This window comes from Dendropsophus ebraccatus, chromosome 2, assembly GCF_027789765.1.
Source record: "Dendropsophus ebraccatus isolate aDenEbr1 chromosome 2, aDenEbr1.pat, whole genome shotgun sequence".
Classification (NCBI taxonomy): domain Eukaryota; kingdom Metazoa; phylum Chordata; class Amphibia; order Anura; family Hylidae; genus Dendropsophus; species Dendropsophus ebraccatus.
The window spans coordinates 153,071,875-153,084,514 of NC_091455.1; the positions used below are offsets into that span (position 1 = coordinate 153,071,875).

A 12,640-nucleotide genomic window follows, 5' to 3' on the forward strand; every position below is an offset into this window, starting at 1 on the left:
TTGGGATTTGATGTGACAAAAATATCAGTAATTTTGCATTTTGGCGGGGTTTTGCACTTACGCAGTTTACCGTGCAAGATCAGGATTGGGATTATTTAATAGTTCGGGCACTACCAAATATGTATGTTTGTTTATTTAAAAAAAAAATAAGAAAATGGGGGGGGGGGGGGGGGGGGGGTTCAGACTTAGGGGAGGGGATTTTTTATTGATGAAAAAAAATGTTTCAATTTTATTTTATGTTTTAGTCCCCCTGGGGGACTTATTACTGCAGTGATCTCCCAGAGATCACTGCAGTTTTCTTACAATACACTGATCCATTAGATTAGTGATAGATTTCTGGCTCCAGCAGCCCTAAGCAATCTATCACCGAGCCGAAATCAGCGCCAGTCAGATGCCGAGGCCTGGCTGGGAAAGCAGAAAGAATCACCTCTCCGTGAACGCATTGCGGGGGGGGGGGGGGGGGGGGCGCGATCTCCCACACTAGACACCAGGGATGGGGCTGTAACTCATCTAATAGTGTGTTTTTACGAAGACCGATTTGTCTGACAGATTTTTGAAGCCAAAGCCAGGAATGGATTTAAGAAAAGAAGAAATCTCAGTCTTTCCTTTATGACCTGTTCTCTGTTTATAGTCTGTTATTGGCTTTGGGTTAAAAAAAAATCTGTTAGATAAAATCTCTGTGTAAACCAGGGGCGTCGCTAGGCAGTTTTCTCCGGGGCTCCTGCCTCTGATAAAATGCCTGCTGCCCCGAATGTTGTGCGCCTGCATCTCCTAAAGGCTGGCAGTGATTGCACTCACACTGACTGTCCCGTGCTGTCAGTCAGAGTCAGTGTGTGCCGGTGCAAGCTGTTATCTGACGGGACCCTGGTTCAGGCACTTACCCAGTCAGATGACAGTCAGCTTCGGAAGCCCCTGCACCTGGGAGGCCCACTTGCTGGGACAGAACACACGCGTAGCGCGCTGACATCCTGTCGCCGTAACTGTACGGCATTATCACATGTCCTGGGGGAGGGGCCTCAGCTTTACAGTGCATCTGACCCAGGCAGACTTGTCTTAGGGAAGGGGGGCTGTCACTGCACACTGAATCTGACTGTCCTGGCCCCGCAGCAGGATGCGCATCAGTCAGTGTGTACAAGCTGTAATTTGATGGGGCTCTTATCTTACCCAGTCAGATGACAACCAGTGTGGGGCCCCCTGCTCCTGGGGAGGCCCAGCAGGCTGCCTCATGCTGGGGTCCACCTTCCTCCACATGAGTTGTTTTCTGCTCTCCTCTGCTGTCGGGAGGAGGGGGAGGGGCGGGAGAACACAGGAGAGCCGGCATCAGGAGGAAGAGGGAGACTGGGACTTCCAGGAGCTAATGACAATCTGGAGTTTCCTTATAAAAATAAGTTTGTGTGTGTGTGTGTGTGTGTGTGTGTGTGCGCACCTGCCTGCCCATGTATGAGAACTGTGGATCTCTATATGCAGTGTTGTGTATGTGTGGAAAGTGGGCTTATGTATGTAAGGTGCACAGTGTGTGTATTGTACATGTAAAGGATGTATAAATGCATGTACAGTATATGATATATGTGCAGTAAGTGCATGCATGTACAGTAATTGCATATGTATGTGTACATGTGCAGTATGTGTATATGATGTATATATATATAGTGCAGGGATGTCAAACTCAAGCCCTCCAGATGTTGCAAAACAACTTCAGCTTTGGCTGTCCAGGCATGATGGGAATTGTAGTTTTAAAAAAGCTGGAGGGCCTGAGTTTGACATGTCTGATATAGTCTATGCATGTTCAGTATGGGTGTATATGGTGTATGCATGTATAGTATGTGTGTATATGATGTATGTGCAGTGTGCATAGGGGTGTGTGATGTATGTGCAGTGTGTATAGGGGTGTGTGTGTGTGTGTGTATGTATATGGGGTTTATATAATGTGTACACAGTGGGACTACCAACAGGGAATATTAAACCACCTGGGATGGCGGCCAAGTGGGGTAGTGTGTGTGTGTGTTAGTAGTAATGTACGATGCACCGAAATATCGATACTACTATGGATATTTCAGGCAAAAAAAAAATGATTCTATACTAGGATTTCCTGGTATCGATACTTTATGTTAAGTTGCGTAATAGAGCAGCTTAATATAAAGTATAGCGCAGAGAACACGGATGGTGGCTAGCTGAGTGCCAGCCATGTTCTCTGTGCCACCCCCAGCCCCCTAGTGTCACCACCTCGGCCCTGCGCACGGTTTAAAAAAATGCTTAAAAATACAAATATAATGCACCCCCCCCCCCCCGCCTGTGGCTATGATGCTAGGAGTTATTGTGCACAAGGAGGTATGCTGGGAGTTGTTGTGCACAAGGAGGTTTACTGGTGGTACTGGGAATTATTTTATTGGAAGGCTGCTGTTGCACAACAGCAACCTTTAGCATACCTCCTTCTCCACTACAACTCCCAGCATATCTCCTTCTGCACTACAACTCGCAGCATACCTCCTTGTGCACAAGGGGGTATGCTGGGAGCTGTAGTGCAAAAGGACATATACCGGCAGTTGCAGCAGCCCCCCACCAAGACCCATCCCCCGCCCCCAAGTGCCGAACCTGCTCCACTGCCACTGTACCGGCAGACATGAAGGACTGCAGCAACGGTGGGTCCTGGGAGAGGGGGGTGGGGAAGGGGTTGTGCTGGAGGACCGCTGCGCCGGGGGAAGGGGGCTTACGCTGGCTGCAGTCTTTAACATTGGGGCCGCTCCATATGTAGCAGACCCCTGCTGCATATGGAGCGGCTCAAGAGTGGTTAAATGCAGCTGTCAAATAGCTGTAAAATAGCTGACACGAGCAATCTGTGTGCCGGCTATTGCTGGGAGCGGCAATAGAGCTGGGCTAATAGCGCAGTCATTGGGGTTACTAACTTATGCACTGGGCTCCTTCGCTAACTGTTTTTGACTACACTCAGAGGGCCCTGTCCCGGATTTTTTTGGACCCTAGCAATTCCCCTGGTGTAAACACACCATAACTAGTCAATTAGCCGGGTGCAGCGATTGGCCGCAGCTGCTAATGCGTACGGTCCCTGGCTTTGCCTTGCGTACAGCCGGGTACCATGCGTTGTGGAGAGGGCTAGTGCAGTGAGCCCTCTCTGCATCTCCTTAACGGCAGCATGACAAATCTACTTTATAATTAAATGTTATAATTTGTGTTTCTATTCATAGTGATACTTTTGCCTATTGCTTAATATTTGGGAATATTCATTAATACTGCTATTCTATTGCATATGATGTATAGGTAGAAATTTGCACTTATTGACCAATTTTAAAGGGAACCATCTCTGGCCAGCAGCCCTTTTTACCTGATGTTCAAATAAAGTCACTGTTGAACCATAAGTTCAATCCCCCTGTTGGTCGATTTCTACTGCACCTTGCCAACACCAAGGGCGTCACTGTAATCTCCTCCGACAACATTAGGGAAAAGGCCCTGTTAGAAACTACAAGGTCCATCAATATCACTAACACCTAGGTGCAGCACTCCCTTCAACCTCTGACAGATCTCTCTAGGAAAGTTATAGGAACTAGCTTGTGACAAGACTTAATAAAGGAGAGAGTATGCTGAAGCAATAATAGAGTTAACCTCACCCTGGAGAGCTCTCCTGAGTGAAGTTAACTCTGTGAGTCACCTGGCAGGTTACATCAGGTGGCCTGTCCTAATACCGCGTCTGCCAGCAGAATAAGTGACATTGTAAAGGACTCTTATTCTGCCGACAGAGAATGTATTCAGACAGGTCATCCGACATAACATGGCAAGTGCTTTAAAGGATTAACTTCAACCAGGGGAGCGGTGGGCAGCATGTAGTGACACAGTGAAAGTGTAAGCTGTGTAGCTGTTAAATCGTTTCTATCCTAATATTCTCACACTATCCTTTATTTGTCCACAATACCTAAGTAACCTTCTTTAGCCCTCTCTAACCCGGTCTCTACCTATCTCTAGTAAGTGAAAATGTATGTGTTCAGTTCACTGTACAGGAGCCAACTTGCTCCAATAAGTATAGTAAGAAAGAAAGTGCAAGGTTGCAGGGGGAAGGGGGGGTTAGGGGCTTGATTACCTTGTGACCAATCTCCCCCTTACAAGGAATTATCTATAACCCCTTGCACCCAAGCTTTTAAATGTAAGGTATTTGGGGCATGCTTTATATGCAAAATGACGAAGTCTTTTTGCCAAGCTCTACCCATCTATTGGACTGAGTGCAAAATTCTTTTGGGGTACAAACACACACACCGATCTGCAGCAGATTTGATGCTGTGTTCAGTTATATAGATCTAATCTGCTGTGTATCTGCTGCGTATCGCAGCAGTAAATACGCAGCGTATACGGTGTGTGTTTATACCCTAAATCTAAAAATAAAATCTGATGAACAGATTTTGCACAAAAATGGCGGACAAGCATTTAATTATTCCCCTGTTTTTCAAATAATGTTGGCAAATAAACTATACCTTCCACAATCTTCTCATCTTCGCCTGGATCAAAACTGACATCAGGTGTGTCTACACGAATGATAGATTTGTTTAGCAGTCTAAAGGCTTCTTTCACATGCTTTGGCTGCACCTGTAGTGTTAGAAGTTTTAGGTGTTTCAATGCTTTGTCTCTTGTAAGCAGTCATACAGTATATTTGGTCTTCGTTATAATTTACTATATAATGTGTTCCATATAACTTAGATTATATCTTACCTCATCAGAGCAGTGCATACGAGCCATACTTTCAGATAATCTAATTAAACTTTCAAGCTGTCTCACTGTAATTCTCCATGCAGATTTTGTAACTCCACTGCCATCACGCTGCCGCAGACGACGGTATTGTTCTACAACAAATTCTTCTGCTTCTTTAGTGATCTTAAATATTGCAAGAAAAATATTTGGCATTAACATGAGATAAAAGCGTAACAAGTCACGTAGAATAAATATACACATGTCTATGAACAGATTACTATATATCTTTCTAGCTATTTTGGTAGAGACTCCTGCCTTTTCAAAATTAGAAATAAGAAAAGGGGAGTGAACAGAGCAACTTTGAATGAGGCATGATCAGAACTAGAGTAGCCAGAGCCCATTAAAACCGTCAATCTTAATACAGAGAATGGTGCAATGGAGGTAAAACATCCCGTGGCCACAAACTTTTCTTCAATTATCCACTAATTCCCTTAATGCAGGAAACCCTTTGTTTTTTTTATTTGAACAGGCACATATTGCATAACAGGATTTTGTGTTTAATAGCTCAGCCACAGCAGTTACAGGCTAAATGGCCCAAGACCTTCTGAACCCACAAATTCTGCTTTTACAGGTCCAGCAACAGTAGATACTGGCAAACTTACAAGCTACTGGTCCCCCAGCCCCTAATCCATGGATATTCAGGGCCCTTCAGATGATTACCCACAAATGTTCTGGCCCAAACATCACTCTTAATGTACAGATGTTTTGTCCCCAATCTTTCTTCACAGACATTTAGGAACCACCCTAGCTCCTTAGCACAGACCATCAGGCATTGTGTATAATTCTGCTTATCTTTCCTGAGCAGTCAGCTCAGGAGTAGGGATGAGGGAACAGAACCATAACAAACCGGATTCGTTACGAACTTTGCAAAAAGCTCTGCACCGAACTTTGAGAAAGTTTGTTACAAATCTAGTAAAAACAACAGCGACGCAAAATTTTACTTTTTCACAGAATAGACCAGGATGCAAGGGATTATTACTCCTATAATCCCTTATATCCTGGTTTTCTGTGAATATCAAGATGTGTGACATCACCCGTTAGGATGAGACCTTACATTAGTTTCCTCAGATATACCTGGGTGCTGCCTAATCAAAAATGTAATGTGACAGCTGTCTGAGTATTAGACACAAGAAAGCAACTTCAGTGTTCAAGCTTATCGAATTTATTAAGGGAAAATCAGTTCATATCTTTACAATAAGGTTAAAAAAAATAGGAGAACGCCGTTTAGCCGCAACAACAAAAAGTAAAAAAAAAAAAAGAAAAATAAAGCCCAAAAACAAAAAGGTCCCACCGGCTGTCCCATCACTGCACAGTGTTGTAGAAAAATGTTGATGACTCATTGGGATTCTTGGTGTCCAAGACCGTGCACCCCAGTGCTGAGGTCTGGTCCTTTAATTATGGGCAAGGGCAGTACAGGTCTGTTAGTGCCCATTGGGTCAACATTCCCCCAGAAGACCACCAGAAAATTAGCCCATTCTTGCCACTGTCACCTCCCTGGTGCTTTAGGGGGCCAGTACCGCAAAAGTTCTGTCTCCACCCGCTTGCAACTATCCACCGCTTCGACTGCAGTCCAACTTGCCCCGGTGTCTTACCAACAATGTCAGGCCCGGCTCTCTCAGGCTGCCTTCCATTTTGTGAGCCTGGGTGAATGGAGCCACAGTGGGCAGAAGCTCCTATGGACCATCAGGGAGAAGATATAGGAATGGCTGACCCCATGTCAATTAACGGTGGGAAGTGTTGTAGCCCACAAAAGGAGGAACCTTTTCTCTGCAGTGCAGCAGGGAGGGCTGCGCCATACACCTTGTATGGCACATGCGATAAACCTCATAATGCACAGGTTTCTTCGAACATGTCCTGCCAATTGTTGATCCCTTTTGAGGACGTGTCTTTAAAGTGCGGTGAACAACATAATCAGCACGGATTCCCAGGCCACCACTCCAAGGCTGAACATTCTCCTCCTTCTCCATGAATAGTCTGTTCTCAATTATACTGGCCTGGGTGCAACCAGGTACTGCCTCTTCCTCCTTAAATAGTCTGATCTGAATCATACTGGGCTGGGTGCAATCAACTTTGTGTCCTATGCCCCGTATAATCACTTACACCTTAGCTAATTTTTTTTCACTATTTTTGCACTTTGATTTTTCCACTTCTTTCATTGTAATAGCCACTGCAACTAAACAAAACTATACCCTATCAGACTCCCACTATTGTAGCTGCAATTATTCAGCCATTATTGCAAGGTTCGTTTTAAGTTCGGTTCGTACAAATCTGAACTTCACGTAAGTTCGCCAGATCAAACAGAGCTTTTCAAAAATTAACTCATCCCTACTCAGGAGCCTTTAAACAAACTTCGAACAATGACTGGTGATGAGCGGTACTAAAATGCTCGGGTGCGCGTTACTCGTGACGAATATCTCCCGATAGTCGAGTGCTCGTTTCGAGTAATGGACCCCATTGAAGTCAATAGGAAACGCAAACATTTTTGTAGGGGACCCAAGTTCGGTAGAGGGAAGGTTGATTAAAAACCTGTCAACCTCAGAAAATGATGGAAACACCACGGAAATGGACAGGAAACAGCAGGGGCAGCATGCAAGGATGGCTCTGAGGCTGCCTAATCGCACCATTATGCCAAATTCTGGGCAACAGCTGTGGGATACAATGTGTTGGTGGCTGCACCTATACACACTCTGTGACACCCCCTTTACACTGTGCAAGCAGTAGTGAACTTAGATATGCCTTGTGTAAGAAAAACAGAAATCAGAAAATATAGCAGTGGTCCCAATAAAATAGTACTGAGCCCTTCCTAGGGGTCTGTATGCAACACCTAATATCCCCTTTCTGCCAGCAGCCGATCACCACAGTGTGCTGCTGAAATCGTAGTAGCTGCACTGCAAGTCCCAGACAGCAGTCTGTAGTAATACAACTTAAAAACAATTTGAAGCCCTTACAAGGGCTGTTTGGTTGTTTTGCTAGTATTCTCTGCCTACTGGAACGCTAATTCCCGCCCTAAAGCTCTACCTGACCAGCAGCAGCTCTGTCCCTAAACTCTTGCAGCATGCATGTGAGCAGAGCCTTGTCGGCCACGCTTTTTATATGGCAGGGTCATCTGAGTCCCACATGATCGCAGGATGTACCAAAGAGTCTCCAGCATGTTTATTGGCTGAGAAATGGCGCCCAAACTTACAAGAAACTGATGAAACGGACAGACTTTCTTGAGTATCGCGAGATACTCGTCCGAGTAACAAGTACCATCGAGTACCCTAATGCTCGAACGAGTACCAAGCTCGGACGAGCATGCTCGCTCATTACTAATAATGACCCTGTCCACAGGCAGACTTGACTATTTGCTATTCGTTATTGCGTTTGAGCTGCTGAACACGTGGGTTTGGGCGTGAACCCATATTTGGTGGTTCAGGTCCTTTCTGAACCTTATTTAACTCCTTAGTGACTGCCGATACGGCTTTTTACGGCGGTCACTAAGGGTCCTTATTCTGCTGCCATCAACTTTTTACGGCGATGGCAGAGAATAAGATTGCGGGGCCAGGCCCCTTCCCCACCCCCCCAGTCACCCCCCCTTCCCCATTTAAGTTACCTGATCCTGGAGCTCCTTCCTCCTCGGCGTCCTGGCTGGTTATGAAGTGTGCATGCGCTCCACATCCAGCCAACTCTGAAAATTTTAAGTGACAGAGACCAATTTGGTCTCTACTCAGGAGAACCTGCGTTACATATATTGGGGTGACATTTCTCTCCTGTTCCTCGTGAAATTGAGAAATTTTAAACTAAAGGAACGTATTATTGGAAAAATGCGAGTTTTTCATTTTTACTGTCTACTTTTGAATACTTTCCTCTAATACCTGTGAGGTCAAAATGCTCACCACACCCCAAAATGAATTCTCTGAGGGGTGTACTTTCCAAAATGGAGTGACTTATTGGGAAATTTTACTCTGCTGGCACTACAGTGGCACTGCAAACGCACCTGGCGCTCGGAAACTTCTTCAGCAAAATCTGCATTGAAAAAGCTAATTGGCGCTCCTTTCCTTCTGAGCCCTCCTGTGTGCCCATGCAGTGGTTTATGCCCACATATGAGGTACCTTTTCACTCAGGAGAACCTGCGTTACAAATTTTGGGGTACTTTTTTCTCTTGTTCCTCTTGAAATTGAGAAATTTCAAACTAAACGAACATATTATTGGAAGAATTTGAGTTTTTAATTTTTACTGTCTTCTTTTGAATACTTTCCTGTAATACCTGTGGGGTCAAAATGGTCACCACACACCAAGATGAATTCTTCGAGGGTTGCACTTTCCAAAATGGGATGACTTATGGGTTTTTTTTTCTCTCTGCTGATACTACAGGGGCACTGCAAACGCACCTGGTGCTTAGAAACTTCAACAAAATCTGCATTCGAAAAGCTAATTGGCGCTCCCTTCCTTCTGAGCCCGGCTGTGTGCCCATACAGTGGTTTACGCCCACATATGGGATACCGTTGTACTCAAGAGAACCTGCGTTACAAATTTTGGGGTGCATTTTCTCTCATGTTCCTTTTGAAAATAAGAAACTTTAATCTAAACGTATCTAATATTGGAAAATTTAAATTGTGAATACTTTCCTCCAGCCCCTGTAGGGTTAAAATGCTCATTATACCCCTAGATTAATTCTTTAAGGTGTGTAGTTTCCAAAATCGGGTCACTTATGGGGGTTTTCAGGATACCAGACTTCTAAATCCATTTAAAAAAAGAACTGGTCCCTAAAAAAAAAAAAAATCAGTTTTGGAAACTTTCACGAAAATGTGATAATTTGCTGATAAATTTCTAAGCCCCATAACACCCTAAAAAAGTAAAAAATGTTTACCAAATTATGCCAGAATAAAGAAGACATATTAGTAATGTGACTTAGTAACCCATTTATGTGCTACGACGTTCTTTTTTTAGAAGCAGAGAATTTCAAAGTTCATAAAATGCATTTTTTATTTTATTTTTCATGATATTTTGATGTTTTTCACAAAAAACACTCAAAGTAGTGACCAAATTCTCCTTCACCCAGTTTAGAGATGCTGCTTTCTGCTGAAAGACAAAACTATAAAACCTGTATGAACTTCTCTCTCTCTCCCCGTCCATTTCAAGAAGGCTGACAGCTGTTTTTATGCTTGTTGGGTCTCATTGCCTGTATTCACTAATTGTAAAAGTTTGCATCAAGGATGTGGGGACCATTTTTTGGGGGTGTAATATATGTTCAGTTTGTACCCTGAGCAGAAAGAGACCATTAAACTGAGTAAAGATAGATTAACTCCTAAAATTACACCTCCATCACGTATCAAGGAATTGTATACATTAAAGTCTACTTTGCTTGCACCATACTTCTCTATTCTGAAGTGAACATTAAAAGGTAGTTTTGTCACAGTACAGTACAAACAAAGGGTAGAATATATAAGGCAGCAAAAGTCAATATGCAAGATGTTTGACAGGAAAAGAGGCTTCTATCTGGCCTCTCTTCCTGTCACTCATCCTGCAAAGTGCGCCAACAGGCAGAGAGCAGTGACTAGTCACAGACCAGATGACTGGTTCCCAGCACTCTGCCTGTCCCGCGCCACAAAAAAAAAATTACTCTGTCTTAGTAGCTAAAAGGTTTTACATTACACACAGGACACATGGTAAGAGGGTGTTTTGGCACATCTTCCGGGGGCTGCTAGTAGCGTAGGGAAAATTTAAGTGATTGATTCGCTTTAAAGCCTCACTGTTATAACTTTCTAAATCTAAAAATAGGTTGTGACATTAAGCCCACAGAAAGGAGTCATTTGACTGACACATTGAGCCGTGACACTCTGTACTGGCCAGGACTTCCTGCATTTGGTCTTTTTTTTTTCAACCAGCAAAAGACTACAGAATACAGACATTACAGAACATCTTAACAGGTCTTTTGGAGTGCATGGGGAAAGTTTATCAAATTCACGGCACGGGCGTATGCCAGGAAGAAGGTGCAGATTCGCCCCTTCTCCCTGGTGTATGCCTGCCGTATCCCCAATGGGTGTGCAGGGGAGGCTGGCGCAGCAAGGCGGGGGGGGGGGGGGGGAGGTGTGAATCATGATCCAATGCTACACCTGATGGACACAGGTGTTGATTTCGGAATGCCAGGCACATGGCCAGCCGTATTCAATAAGAGGCGTGTGCCTCTTAGTGAATTCGGCCGTGAAGTAGTGGACTGGGCCTCTAACCTGGGGGGTGGTGGTGGTGGTTGTGCTGCTGAAGGTCAAAAGGTTCCCACGCATACATTTTTAATGCTATGGCTAATAATAACTTACATACACTTGTATTTTACTATGCATCAGATTGTATTAGCTTATATATATTTTAATATTTGAAATAACTGTCCTACATTTCAATAAAATATACAAAAATATGAGTAAAAAAAATGTAAACTCACTTTTGGCTGGAATTGACGGGCAAACAGCAAATACCTTTGAATGTCTTCAATTGAATAAACTCGCTCTATAGATTCTTCATTTCTCGCATGTAAATCAACAATCCTTCTTGCTATAGCATAGTCTGTTACCTAAAAAGGAAAGTTAAACACTCAATCTGATTTGTTACAAAGCTTTGTTATATAATTTGCTGTTTACAAACAAAAATAATTTACAAAGTCTGTATACCTAGGTAATGCTCTGAAACAAAATCCATTCAACTCCAGATTTATAGGTTGTACCTATTAGGTAAAGTACTGTGTAACTTTAGGCAGGTATGGAATAAATGCTGCAGCGAACGCATTTTAACAATTAACAAAACGCATAGTGAACAAATAGAAGAGAAATCTAAATGAATTCAATATTCGGTGTGACCAGCCCTTGCATTTAAACACAGCTGCACTAAAATGTAGTCATAACAAATCAACCTCAGCAGCCCACATACAATCAGTCACCTCCCCAACCCAAGTCACAGAAAAGCAGCAACATGTAATGTATTGCAAAAGTCACTCCAGTATCAGAAAATTACATTTATCACTCCAAGATATATTACTTAACATGGTATCACTAAAAGAACTGGCTTCAGTGTTCTTTTGCGCAATTCACCTTTAATAGGGTGCCGGAGACAATCTGGTAGTTCTACAGTCCATTTCCTGACTCCTCACTCTCTCCCAAGACAACATATCATCCTCTGATGTCACAGAAGGCTTGGCTGGATCAAGTCTCTCTGCTCTAGAACCCCCCCCCCCCCCTTTCCCGATGGGAAAGACTGCTGTGCGGCCTGTGTCCCCCTAGCTCTTCCTTAATGATACTGCAAAGAAAAACAGAAGATGGCACTGCCTGGCTCTCCACTTGTGGACACCATTGACACTGTCAGAGCCTAACGCTGGTGGTACTCAATTGGAAAATCCACAAGAATATAATATAATATAAATATAAATATATATATATATATATATATATATATATATATATATATATATATATATATATATATACACATATATACATACACACACACATATACACACACACACACACACACACACACAGTATAAGTACACACACACATATACACACACACACACACAGTATAAGTATTTGTGTATATATATTATATACACACACATACTGTATGTGATTGTAATATATATATATATATATATATATATATATATATATATTATATTACATTACAATCACATACACAACTGTGGTCGTCCATTTCCTTCTACTTCCTATCACTGCAATAAAGTACATTGTCTGACGTATATGCAATAGTGAGTGCTGTTCATCATTTCTTATGAATTGTGTTTGTGTGTGTGTGTTTAATATATATAGTGCCTTTGAACGTGGCATGGTTGTTGGTGCCAGAAGGGCTGGTCTGAGTATTTCAGAAACTGCTGATCTACTGGGATTTTCACGCACAACCATCT

At 43.2% G+C, this 12,640-nt stretch overlaps 1 protein-coding gene across 2 annotated transcripts in view; it reads right to left on the reverse strand.

The window, feature by feature from the left end:
- The window catches only part of LOC138784709 (maternal DNA replication licensing factor mcm6), a 105,077-nt gene that overhangs the window by 18,214 nt on the left and 74,223 nt on the right, over positions 1-12,640 (reverse strand). For both annotated transcript variants that reach the window (XM_069960367.1, XM_069960366.1), the window contains exons 12-14: positions 11,168-11,296; positions 4,711-4,872; positions 4,476-4,587 (exon numbers count right to left, since the gene is read on the reverse strand). In XM_069960367.1, the coding sequence (XP_069816468.1) occupies positions 4,476-4,587; positions 4,711-4,872; positions 11,168-11,296 (403 nt within the window). The remainder of the gene's footprint in view (positions 1-4,475; positions 4,588-4,710; positions 4,873-11,167; positions 11,297-12,640) is intronic.